This window comes from Staurois parvus, unplaced genomic scaffold (assembly GCF_062004578.1).
Source record: "Staurois parvus isolate SC_StPar_1 unplaced genomic scaffold, SC_StPar_1.0 ptg001272l, whole genome shotgun sequence".
NCBI lineage: Eukaryota > Metazoa > Chordata > Amphibia > Anura > Ranidae > Staurois > Staurois parvus.
The window spans coordinates 380,595-393,287 of NW_028319068.1; the positions used below are offsets into that span (position 1 = coordinate 380,595).

The window sequence follows — 12,693 nt, forward strand, 5'->3', positions numbered from 1 at the left end:
ACCACACACACATTTAAGCCCCCTCTCGATCCAGCGATGTGCACTGGAGTTTCAGCTATCCTGGGACCCCCTGGCGATAGTTGTATGTATACCCTAAACTATTTTAGATTTGGATAGCATCGGGAAGGGTTAGAAATCTTATCAAGTTCTTATTGCTCTGGTATAAGACAAAGTTCTTATTGCTCTTTGTCTGTCACTGGATCTCCACCTTGTCTGTGTGTCCTGGTGACCACGGTCACTGAGGCAAAAAAGAAATCCAAAAATGTTACAGCTGTCACTGAAACTAGAGAACAGGGTAAATCCTTAAATGAGGGGAACTGTTCTGGTGACAACTGTCTAAGGTGCCATTCACATATGTGCGACTTTGGATACATAGTCACACGACAAGTAGCAGCCCATTATTTTAAATGGCACCCATTCAGATCTATGCTATCTAAAGTCGCAGTGACTTTGAAAGGTTCCTGCACTATTTTTTTTTTCCTTTTTAAATCTGTTTATTGAACATATTTAACATGTTACACAGAGAGCAACAATAAAAAGAAAAAAAAAGTAACTAACAATGGTTCAGAGATATCATACCTTTGCAGGGGTGGAGCAATGCAGGAATATACATTAAAGGTAGATAATAAACGGGAGGGTTACATATAAAATCTATTAGAGTTGCCAAGGTGGTCACAGCCATGAACTGAGGGGTACATATGGCGGTAGGGAGTGTCCAGACATAACATAAGTTAAGGGGTTTGGGATACCCTGAGGACCAGAAAGATACACAGAGACGCCTCGGAATTGTAATAAACTACACATGTTGTTGGCATGTCTGAAGCAGTGGAGGGTTTCGCTAGTCATTTAGACCATACTTTTCTGTGACAGCCTCTGTGTATATAAGTATCTTTATAGAGTGGTAGATTATCATTGATTAACCGCTTACAGAATGTTAGTGACGGCAGACTTTTTCCAATTCAATGCTATGGCCTTTCTTGCGTAGAATAAAAGTAGGCTAATCAGAGTGCGTTCAGCTATTATAGGTAAAAGATTACTAACCAATCCTAATATACAGACTGGTATGGAGGGCTGTAGGGAAACAGAGGTCATTTTATTGCACAGAGATATCACCTCACTCCAGAAATCAGTTATCGCTCGTCAACGCCAAAACACATGGGCAAAATCTCCCAGGACATCCCCACAGTGCCAGCACTCTGGAGTGTGCGAGGGATTCATTTTGTGAAGTCTATAAGCAGTATAATATGCTTGATGTACCAATTTAAACTGAATTAAATGGTTCCTTTATTGAAACCAGGGTGTGGAAGGGAAGGGTTCATGTAAAATATAGAAATGGGGCAGGGAGGGATTGAGCTACAATGGGGTATTCGGAGAAACAGCTAATTTGGGGTAGTGTTTCCATGTTAGGCCAGCTCACCAGACTCGCAGGGTGGTAACCATGGAGGGCATCAATGGGTAGGGGGCGTGAGGCCCTCTATATACAAGGAACTTTAGAGTCTCCATGAAATGCACCACCGCAGCCTCGAGAACAGTAGAGGAATTGAGATCAAGGTTTAGCCACCAGGCAGATGTAACCAGTTGGGTGGCCAAGAAGTATTTGTTGCAGTCTGGGAATGCTAAGCTGCCTTGAGAAGGGGGGTCGCATAAAAGGGTAGAAAGTTTGTATCTGGGAGTGTTAGGGTCCCATAAGGAGGGGAACAGTTGATCAAGTTGGGTAAAAAAGGACTTGGGGAACCATTGTGGAGAGTGTCTAAACAAATAGGGGAGTTTCATTTTGATAAGGTCAATGCGCCCAAGGAGAGATAGAGGTAGGGACTCCCATGCCTTCAGCTTAAGATCTTGTACTACAGGAGTAAGATTCAAGGGGAGAAAGTCTGTGTCACGTACGTGATAGAAGTCTGAATTGATGAGGTCAGCCTCTCTTGTATCTCCAACCCAGGCCCCATTGAAGGTGGAACAGATGGTGCCAAGGGACAGGAGAAACACAAGTGCCTGTGGATAGCGATTGCAGAACTTGCGGCTGGAGGTGTAACCTTGGTAAATCAAGCAGGGCATCCAGTCAGGAACAAAGATGCCGGAAAAGTCAGATGAGGTTAAGGAAGCACTCCACTGTAACTGCAAGATCTGGGTACATGGCTTGCCGGAACTTCTGATGAGCATGAGGCTGGAACACACCGTGACAACCGGAGCTGATATAATGGATAGCCAGGACAAGCACTCGGCAGGACTGTAGAGCCAAACTGGAGCCGAAGGCATAGTCAGAGTAATAGCCAGGGTCAGCAACGGGCAGGCGATGAGCTACCAAAAACATCAGACAAGGACAAGTTCAGAAGGAAGCCAGGATCAGAAACCAGGATACAGCAGGACACAGGGAAGACCAGTCAGCACTGAGAGAGTAAGATAGTCCGTCTGGTGCCAGAAACTGTGGGCACGCTCCCCCGCGTGTGCACCCATGAACGCGCGCATTCTTGCGTGCATGCGCGAACCAATGCTGATTATTATTAGCGATGCAGCCATGCTCATTTCTATGTGTGCTGTTGCACACATGCGCATTTCTATGCCCCAGTCGCTGTACAGGAATTCCCTTACAGTCGGAGGCCCGAAGAGAGACCATGACTCCCAGATACTTGAAACTCTCCACCCATTGTAACTGAACATTTGGAGCCTGGGGGTCTATGGGGAACAGTAAGAATTTCATCCAGTTGACCCTAAGACCAGTGACCAGGGCAAATGAGTGTAGAATCTGGAGGGCCCCAGTAAGCGACAGACTGGCACCGTTTAGGAACAAAAAGGAGGTCATCAGCGTACAGGGCTACCCTCTCCTCCAGCCAGCCAATGTGGAGGCCCTTGATGTTAGAGGAGATACGGAGAGCCTCAGCTATGGGCTCCACGGCTATGACAAAAAGAGCTGGAGAGAGAGGGTAGCCCTGCAGAGTGTCTCTAGGCAATGGGGCTGATACGTCGCCACTCAATCAGACCGCAGCTGTGGGGTTGGCATACAGCATCTTAAGCCATGTACTGAATACCAAAGGGAAGCCCATTCTAGGAAGCACCTCCCAAAGGAATTGCCATTCAATCGTATCAAAGGCCTTCTCAAGATCTAGGGAGGCCACCACCCTGGAACCCATGTTGATGTGTGGCATGGTCCGGCTCAATAAGAGTAGGCAAGATCGGTTGTAGCCTCAAAGTGAGAAGTTTGGTTAGGATTTTAAAGTCAGTATTAAGCAGAGCAATGGGTCTATAGGAGGCGTAGGAGGTAGGATCTTTAGGGGATTTATAGATCAACACCACATGCGCATGGTTCATAGAGGGCAGCTTACCCGAGGATAAACTTTGTGTGGAGAGGGAGGCTAACAGCAGGGCAAGTATATCACTATAAGCCTTGTAGAATTTGATGGGGAGGCCATCAGGGCCAGGGGCTTTCCCTGTAGGGAAGGAGTGAATGGCAGTAGAAACCTCCTCTGGAGTAATGGGCCTCACCAAGGTTTCCCGTTCCGCATCTGAAAGCCATCCCAATGCTAACTGATCCAACAGAGATGACAAGTCTTGTGCCAGAAAAGTCCAGGGGTAGCGTGGAGGCACATAAGGTATTGTAAAATTGACGGAAGGTCTCTAGAAATGTCCGACAGGGAGGAATTAAGGTGAGCAGCTGATCGTGTTGAGTCAGAATCGCTAAAAGCTGCCCATTATGGCTGCCTTGTTTGAAAAATTGCTGTTTGCTGTCAAGGACATCCAATCTAGTAATTTCCAATAAGTGGAGGTGCAATTCCCTTTTCGCCATGGAGAGGAGGTCAAAGTTAGATTCAGAGGGATCTGCTGCATATTCGTCAGTGTGGTCCTCCACTGAGTCCTGTAAAGTATGGGTAGTATTGGTTTGAACTTTGCGGATCGCAGCAATAGAAGAGATGTATTGACCCCATGTGTATGCTTTGAAAGCGTCCCATGTAACATCTGGAGAGGATGACCAAGCATTATTTTCCTAGAATTCCCCCAGTAGTGGTGGATGTGACAGGAGTCACTTTGAGTGGGGGGCCCATGGAACCCAGATCACTTTGGAGAGGTGGTGAGACCCCTGTCTCAGCTCCCCATATCCCTCTTATTTGTAAATCACCCTGTGCCTGTTAGGGGTACAGGGTGATCTGTCCTAATATTGTGTGGGCTTTGTCTCAGACTAGGTAGACATGTTTAGAAGATAGGTGGGGTGGGGGCTGTTGATTGTTTAATGTTATGTGGCTGCATCCCATTGTTCTATTGTTTGTCTGGCTTGGGAGCAAACTATTATGGGATGTATGTGTTTATGTATATTAGCTTAGTGGGGGGGGGGGGGTGTCTCCAGAAGCCCTCCCTCCTGATGGGACTGTCTGCTGGTGTGAAGTTTGAATACCTGTGTGTCTCTTGTTACTAAATGTAGATTGCCCTGCCCTGTGTCATTAGGCAGGGAGGGGGGATTGGCCCCTGAGTGTATATATCTTGTATCTGTGTTCAAATAAAGTAGTCTACCTCCTGGTTTACTTCAAGACTGGTGTCGTCTAGTCTTGTATGGTCAGCTGTGGTGTCTGTTGTCGGTGTTCGGACGGGGAAGCGGTATTCTAACGGAAGTACTCAAGCGCAGTCTGGGTCGGTTCCATTACAGTGAAATAACATCCGCAACGATTGGGTGGCAGATTCAGCAAGGTCCCAATCGCCAGAGGGAGGCTTTGCGAGAAGGGGGGGAGCGAAGTGCCAGGGCCAGCGGAAAATGGTCCAATAATCCACTGGGTAGGTAAGAGGCATTTAGGACATCCGCCAATAATGCAGGATTGGCAAAAGCCAGGTCAATTCGGGAAGAGGTTTTGTAGGATGTGGAGAAGCAGGAAAAAGATCGAGTGGTGGGAGGTTTTCATCTCCAAAACTTCTTCCACCCTTGCCACTGCAACAAGATCAGTGGAAAAATGTTTGAGGGGGGAGGGGTAGGTTTGTCAAGGTCAGGAGCTAAGATGGCATTAAAATCCCCCATAATTAGCCATTTGGCGGAGCAATCCTCTCCAGAAGTGTGTATAGCAGTGCTATATATATTGTGGTGACAATGTATCTTTGACTCCATAACATAAGAACCATCAAAATATTTGCCCTGTGGGTCAGTATGAATGGTCTCAATAACACAGAGGAGGGATTTGCTGATCAGGATGGATACTCTTCTAGCAAAAGTGGAATAGGCAGCATGGAAGGCTTTTTGAATCCATGTAGTTTAATCCACGGACATTCCACGAGAGGAACGTGAAGGAGGCATCATTAGGCATAGCCATCATGCATACAGTGAGCTAGAAAGATTTCCCGGAGGATATGAAACCAGCAAGGGCATCTCAGGAGCAGCAATCCCCACCTCAGCCAGGGATAACAGTGAATCAAGACACAGAAAACAAGAAACAAGAACCCAACATGCACCGAGGTGCATACTCTGCCCTCATCCTGCATATTCCCTCAAAACTGGGAAAAGTAGATGGGGCTTTTACCCTGAACAGTAACAAGTGCAGGCAGTAGTGCAGTACAATGTCCAAGTGTCATAGAAAAATAAGTAACAAACGTCCCTCCTCAGAAACACATCAGGGCAGGGGTTCAACTGCACTAGGGGGAAAATGCAGGTCCCTCCGGTGTAGATAACAACGATAGGAGGGAGGGTATCAACTGTAAAAAGGCTTGCAATAAACTTGCTGGACGTGGACTGGAGCTCCAGGATGGAACAGATGAGGTCAGTACTCAAAGAAGGAAGGTGGGGAGCAGGACCCTCAATCACCAACAAAACAAATCTTTATTGACAGGAGGGGGGGGGGGGGGAGGGTCCCTCACCAACCACTACCATTCAAGGGAGGTAAAAATGTGGATAGGGGAAGGCATGTAGCTGGCATCCGTGGAACCGAAGAGGAAAGCAGTAACCGTTGGTTGGCAGTCTTAATGAGAATCCAACCAGTTGGTGGCGGCCTCAGGTGTTTCGAAGAAGTGGGCCTGGTCCCCATCGGCGCTCCTCAGCTTGCTGGGGTACCTAAGACTGAAGTGGATGCCTTTTTCTCAACGTCACCTGCGGATTTCTGTGAAGGATTTGCGGCACCGTTGGACTTCCTGGGAGTAGTCTGGGGAAAAACAGCAGCTTGGCATTCTCTTAGGAATAGGTCAGGTGTGGTACAGGCTGCTGCTAGGATTTTGTCATGGTCCCGATAGTTGAGAAGGCGTAAGAGAAAACGGGCGCGGGGGGGACCCTGATGGAGGAGGTGTCGGTGGGACCCTAAGGGCCCGTTCCACAACGAAGGTAGGCGGCATGATGGTTAGATTGTAGCAGATATAAGAAGCACCACAGAAAATGCTAAATAAATCAAATAAGCAGCACCTCTAACCAAAAAAGGTAAAATAGTGTACAAATAAAAAGTGCGGTAATTATTAACAAAACATGCAAGGATAAATAATAAAAATAAATGAATTCATAAATATAAACACAAGTCCAGCCACCATAACAGTGATAGTCCAATATCAACTTAATGTCAATCTTGAAAACAAACACCCATGTGCAAATCCGACACCAGATGAAATGAATACACTCACCAGAGCTATATGCTGATTATATTATAAACCAGCATGATAGCATTTTGCTCTGGGAGCAATGATCTGCAGGACATCCCAGTAGAGCAGTGTTTCTCAACTCCAGTCCTCATGGACCCCCAACAGGTCATGTTTTCAGGATTTCCATTATTTTGCACAGGTGATTTGATCAGTTTCACTGCCTTCGTAATTACCACAGCTGTTTCATCTGAGGGAAATCCTGAAAACATGACCTGTTGGGGGTCCATGAGGACTGGAGTTGAGAAACACTGCAGTAGAGGAACAGCAACCAATAGTAATCCAATCAGCACATATGGAACAGCTAGGCAGCACATATGGAACAGCTAAGCAGCAAATGATCTTCCAATAACATGGGCAAAGCTCGAGGAATAAGAAGAGATATGATGGTGCAGTGCGTTTAAAACCAGTAAAATTTTATTAATAAAGTATTGCACTCACAAAGAAGGTGTCTAGCTGACACCAGCAATGACAGCCTCTAAAATGCCACATCCACAAGGGAAAAACCAAGGGATGAACCTCCTGCACTGCGATCAAACAGCCGACAGCTGGGAGGAACGTTTCAACATCACATCCACTAGGCCAGGCCCAACGCGTTTCGTCACTTGACGTCTTCAAGGGGCGGAGTGGATATCAGACGTCTGCTCATAAAATATATACCCTTTCCGTATACAAGATCAGCTGCAGTCGATCAGCACATCAGTCTGATACCAAACTACAGCTCAGTCTCCGCAGGCAATAACATATAACAGCAAATTGGTGTGGCATAATCAAATGGCCATAATGAAAATAACATATAAATACTTAAATGGTCCTATGGAAATATAGGTGAGTATTAAACATATATATATGCTAAGAGTGGTAGTAGAAATATACATAATCTCAAACCTACATCAAAAGGATGATAATAACAAAACATAGAACTCTGTATAAAAAACTACCACCAAAGACAAACAATAAAGATGATATGCATGGGGATAATAACCCATAATCTGCTCATATAGAGGGCCAAACATTGGAATGGTACCCCATCCACAAATCTAACCATCCTTAATTTAACCTCGAGAGGTATAATCCCCAATAACATCTGCATGATGGTTAGGCCATACAGGGTAGTCAGTTATTTAGCAATTTCAGCCGATTTTACCCCTTGGGCCCGCTCGGGAAGGCCCAAAATGCGAATGTTATTCCTTCTGAGTCAATTTTCAGTATCAATGACTTGTTCCTGGAGAGCCTTGACCTGCATCTGTAGGGCCCTCAGCTCCCATGAGTTGGAATGGACCGTGTCCTCCACTTCAGAAACGCGGGACCTAAATTCATCAAGGTCGTGATTGTGACGGACTGTCCCTTTGTGTTAACATTTTGCCCTTTCTGTTCAATCACCTTGTTAAGTGGTCTTCCCGTTCTACCCTAAAGCTGTATATGTTTAGCAGTTGTTATGTAGACAGTCATTCTACACTGTTTGTTTAGTGTAATGTGAACTTGTAGTCTTTCACTTCTCTAGATTTCATACTGTGCGGATTGCTGTTGTGCTGTAGAGTTTTGTTGTGGGTTGGGAAAACCAGATGCCAGACTGTCTGGTAGGGATGAAAGGGGCAGGGATTACTGCCAGGATGTGCTATATAAACTGAGCTGTGTTCAATAAAGCATTCATGCAATCACCCTACACAAAGTTCCAACTCCTGGTTTGGGATAGCAGGGGAAGGATTGTCTTTGTGCCCTAATACCCGCCTTGGCAGAGTGCTGGAAGACTTGCCAGAAAAGGGGACCATTGGCTGAGACACATCGCTCCGCACAAAGAAGCCCAGGCGGAACGGTTCCGCAACAGTGACGAATAAGACTGATGTCTGTTGCCAGGAAGTCTATCTTTGCTGTCAGCGTCTCCTTGCAGGTGGTGATCGCTGCCGGGGCATGCTGGTCAATGACGTCACACAGGGCGGGGGTCACATACATGATGGCCCAGCCCTTACATATTTAAGAAATGTCAAACCAGCAGAGAGCCAAATGGCCGGGAGCCCTAGTCGGGAGCGGAGCCTTTCTTTTTTTTCTTTTATTCAGAGAGGCGGCGGCAGGCATCGTGATTGACGTTGGATCTACTTCAGGGGACATTCTTTTATTTTCCTTCTTTTAATAAAGGACTTGTGAAAGAATGTCTCGTCTTTTTTTCACACTACAGCTTTTTTTTTTGTGAATGGGTAGCGGTACCATGTACTCCATACTCATTCACTTGGGGGCAAGCCGGGATAAAGGGGGCTTCCAGATTCCGATAAGCCCCCCACCAGCAGACCCCCCCAACCACAGCCCAGGGTTATGGGGAATAGGCCCTTGTCCCACTCAACATGGGGACAAGGTGCTTTGGAGGGGAGCCCCCCTACCCCACAGCACCCCCCCACATTGAAGGCATGTGGCCTGGTATGGTTCGGGGGGGTAGACTCACTCGCGCCCCCCCTTCCTGACCTACTGGGCTGCATGCTTGGATAAGGGTCTGGTATGGATTTTGGAGGGGACCCCCACGCCATTTTTTTTTTAAATTTTGCCGTGTGGTTTCCCCTCAAAATCCATACCAGACCCGAAGGGCTTGGTATGGATGGGAGGGGGGACCCCACGCTGTTTTTTAAATAATTTTTTGAATTGCCGGCAATTCTTTCTTTTACATTCAACTGTCAGTGGGAACCCCGACAGCTGAAACATTAATGCATGCTTTTCACTACTAAAATACCGCATGACTTGATAAAATAACTCATGCGGTATTTTAGTAGCCTTTTTTAGTGGATCCAAATGGGTTTTTTTTTAAAATGCAATGTGGTATCCTACTGAATACTCAGATGCGGAAAGATACTGCTTAGTGAATAGTGCCCTGGATATGAACCAGCCAAATAATTTGTCTAAACGTAAACGCACATAAACGTGCTTAGCCACGTTTACAAGCGTTTGGAACGCTGTTAAAATCTACTCCTAAACGCGATTTTGTTGCATTCAAGAAAACGACTGTAAACTCAACTGCCTGTAAACGACTATGTGTACATGGACACATAGGAAAACATAAAACATTCAGGGGCTGCTGAAATAAAACTCTCAAAAAAAACTCTCAACAGCTCCTGAACGTCAGTTTAGCAGCGGCAGTGTACATGACATGAGCCCTAACATACAAATCAAGTTGAATTTATGTGTACAGTAATTGGCACAATGGCATAATTTACACAGGCTTGTGATAAATAAAAAATCTGAAAGATAGTGCAAGCACGTGGACTATTTTGCAGTGTTGCTGGGACAAACAAATGCAAATGCACAACTGGGACTCAAGATATTGAAACACCCATACAATCACTTTTTTTTTAGGACATACACATTTGTACATTGCTTTCATAATTTCTATAATTGGCATACTTTAGAAACTGTATCAACCAAAAACACAGTAGATGGCCCAAATGTGTATTAAGGTTCTATACAAAAAACAGCTTACCGAAAAACTTCTTTTACATGCAGCACGAGTTCTGGTCCAATGCCATCCCCTGGGATCATTGTTACTGTGTGTCTTCCTCCATACTTAGCAGGTGGGGGCTAAAACCATAGACAGCAGTGATGTTAGGCCATGAGGTCAGCCCATAAGACTGACATAAAGGTTTTCAATAAAGATGCACATATATATTGGCGGCCGAGCGTATTGTGTTATTGGCATTCTGACAAAGGAAAAAATGTGCTGATAATGGCTTCTGTTTTTATTGTAAAAGAAATGTGTCAAGGCACCTCACATGCAAAGTTGCGTCCCATAGATTCTCATGCAAAGTTGCGTCCCATAGATTCTAATGCAGCCGCGTCCCATAGACAATGCAAAAACGTCACCTAGTGACTTCAATTCAAAATCACAACCCATTGCCTTTAAAGCGGAGCGGCCCCTGACCCACCCCATTTTTTTTTTCAGCCCCACTCACCTTAAAGGTAGTATCTGCAGATTTCAGATACTCACCCGTCCAGTGGATGCGGCATTGTTCCACTGAGATCCTCTCATGTCTTGCCACAGCTCTGTCCCGCGCCACCATGTTCTTTCTGACATAATCGAGAGGCCGACAGCTCTTCTAGGTTCAGCAGGTGGGCCTCCCGATGGCGCGCTGATAAGCCCGCCCCCTCCTCTTCTCTATGGAAGGTTACGCTTCCTGGGATATGCCACGTGCTTATTAGGGAGGCACAGTGGGCAGTGCATATGTCATTCAACTAAGACGAATGACGTACATGGGGAGGCAGGGCTGGAAAAAAAAAGGAGAGCAAAAAAACTGTTGAGTGGAGGAGGGGTGGAGCAGAGGGAAGTAGTGGAAGAAGATGAAGGTCTGCTTCAATGCAAAAATGCCCCCTAGTGACATCAATGCAAAAATGCCAGTCATTTGGCCAAATGCATCCTGAATTTTCATATTCAGCACTGGAATTTTCATTTCGGTGCACCACTGATTTTCAAGAAAAGAAGTGGTTGCCTTGACTATAGCAATCAAATGAGTCCGCTTTCACTGGAAGCAATTTTCATGTAGTTTTACAAATAAGTGCTGAAGAACAGTGATAAGAATTGTTGCAGATGAACACTTAAATTGTATTAAACCCCAAAACAAAAAAATATATTGCAGTTTATCAATTTTTAGATGTGGTGGCAGCATGCATTTTCTTTTTTTTTTTAGGCTTTTGTCCTTTATTTTCTTCTTGTGTTTCAGCTAATAAGGTCTGGCTCACACCTATGCATTTTTTGGTGCTTTTTGCAGAACTGCACTACAGTCCATTTATTATGGATTCCTGTGAGACACATTCACATCTATGCGTTTTTCAACTGCTGCATTTTTGGAAGGGGTCAGGACCTTTTTTAAATGCAAAATGGTGCCTTTTTGGTTCAATAGACTTCAATAAAGATGCTACAGGAAAGCATGTAGTGTGCTTCTTATGCGTTGTTTACGCCTTTTTGCATTTTTTAACCACTTGCCCTCCAGAGGATTTACCCCCCTTCCTGACCAGGCCGTTTTTTGCAATACGGCGCTGCGTTACTTTAAATGACAATTACGCGGTCATGCAACGCTGCACCCAAATTAAATTTACATCCTTTTTTTCCCCACAAATACAGCTTTCTTTTGGAGGTATTTGATCGCCTTTGCGTTCTTTTTTGAGCTATAAAACAAAAAAAGCCTGACAATTTTGAAAAAAATTGACTTTTTGCTATTAAACAGGTCCCGTAAAAAATGTTTAAAAAAAATTCAAATTTTGTCATTAGGCCAAAATGTATTCTACATGTCTGCTAAAAAAAAAAAAAAATCCCAATGCGTATAAATTAATTGATTTACGTGAAAGTTATAGCATTTACAAATGGTGGTATATATACTGGAATTTTTTTTTTCACTAGTAATGGCGGCAATAAGCGACTTATAGAGGGACTGTGGGACTGCAGTGGGCAATCTGACACTGGGGGGGAACTGACTTGGTGTCACTGACATCCCCAATACAGTGATTAGTGCTAATAAAAAGCTCTGACACTGTACTAATGGAACTTGTCAGGAAGCAGTTAACACGTGGGGCGATCAAAGGGTTTACTGTGTGCTGTTTTACTATGTGCTGTGTGTGTGCTTTACACTGTAAGCACACTTCTTTGTATGGCTCTGCTATGCAGGAGCTGACAGCTGAGAGATCTGTGTTGTTTATACACAGGTCTCACCCCCGTCGGTGATACTCGGCAATAGCCAGGTGCTGGAAGGGAACCACCGGCAGGGACCCGGTGATTGATAGTGGCACGGGTAAGGCGGGCACACGTGCCCCCTACCCAGAACTGCAAAATCACGTATATATACACACACACACACACACACACACACACACACACAGACACACATGATTTTGTGCACCCGTGCCACCCTGTAGCAGTATTTCTGCTATAGGATGGTGTGGAAGCGGTTAATCTGCCCAACAACAAATTTGCCAAAAAAAGCATAAACAACACCACAAAAATGCATCAAAAACGTAAAATGCACTGCAAAAGCAGATCAAAAGCAAACTGCATAGGTGTGAACCAAGCCTAAGGCTGATTTTTTCCCTCTTCAACAGGTCAAGCTGTCTAACAACATTGTTATTTAGAGCAGG

General features: G+C 45.2%; 1 protein-coding gene across 5 annotated transcripts in view; it reads right to left on the reverse strand.

Annotated features, from left to right (window-relative positions):
- IDH3G (isocitrate dehydrogenase (NAD(+)) 3 non-catalytic subunit gamma) overlaps positions 1-12,693 on the reverse strand; it is a 251,666-nt gene that overhangs the window by 149,269 nt on the left and 89,704 nt on the right. For all 5 annotated transcript variants that reach the window (XM_089660777.1, XM_089660776.1, XM_089660774.1 and 2 more), the window contains one exon: positions 10,052-10,149. In XM_089660777.1, the coding sequence (XP_089516903.1) occupies positions 10,052-10,149 (98 nt within the window). The remainder of the gene's footprint in view (positions 1-10,051; positions 10,150-12,693) is intronic.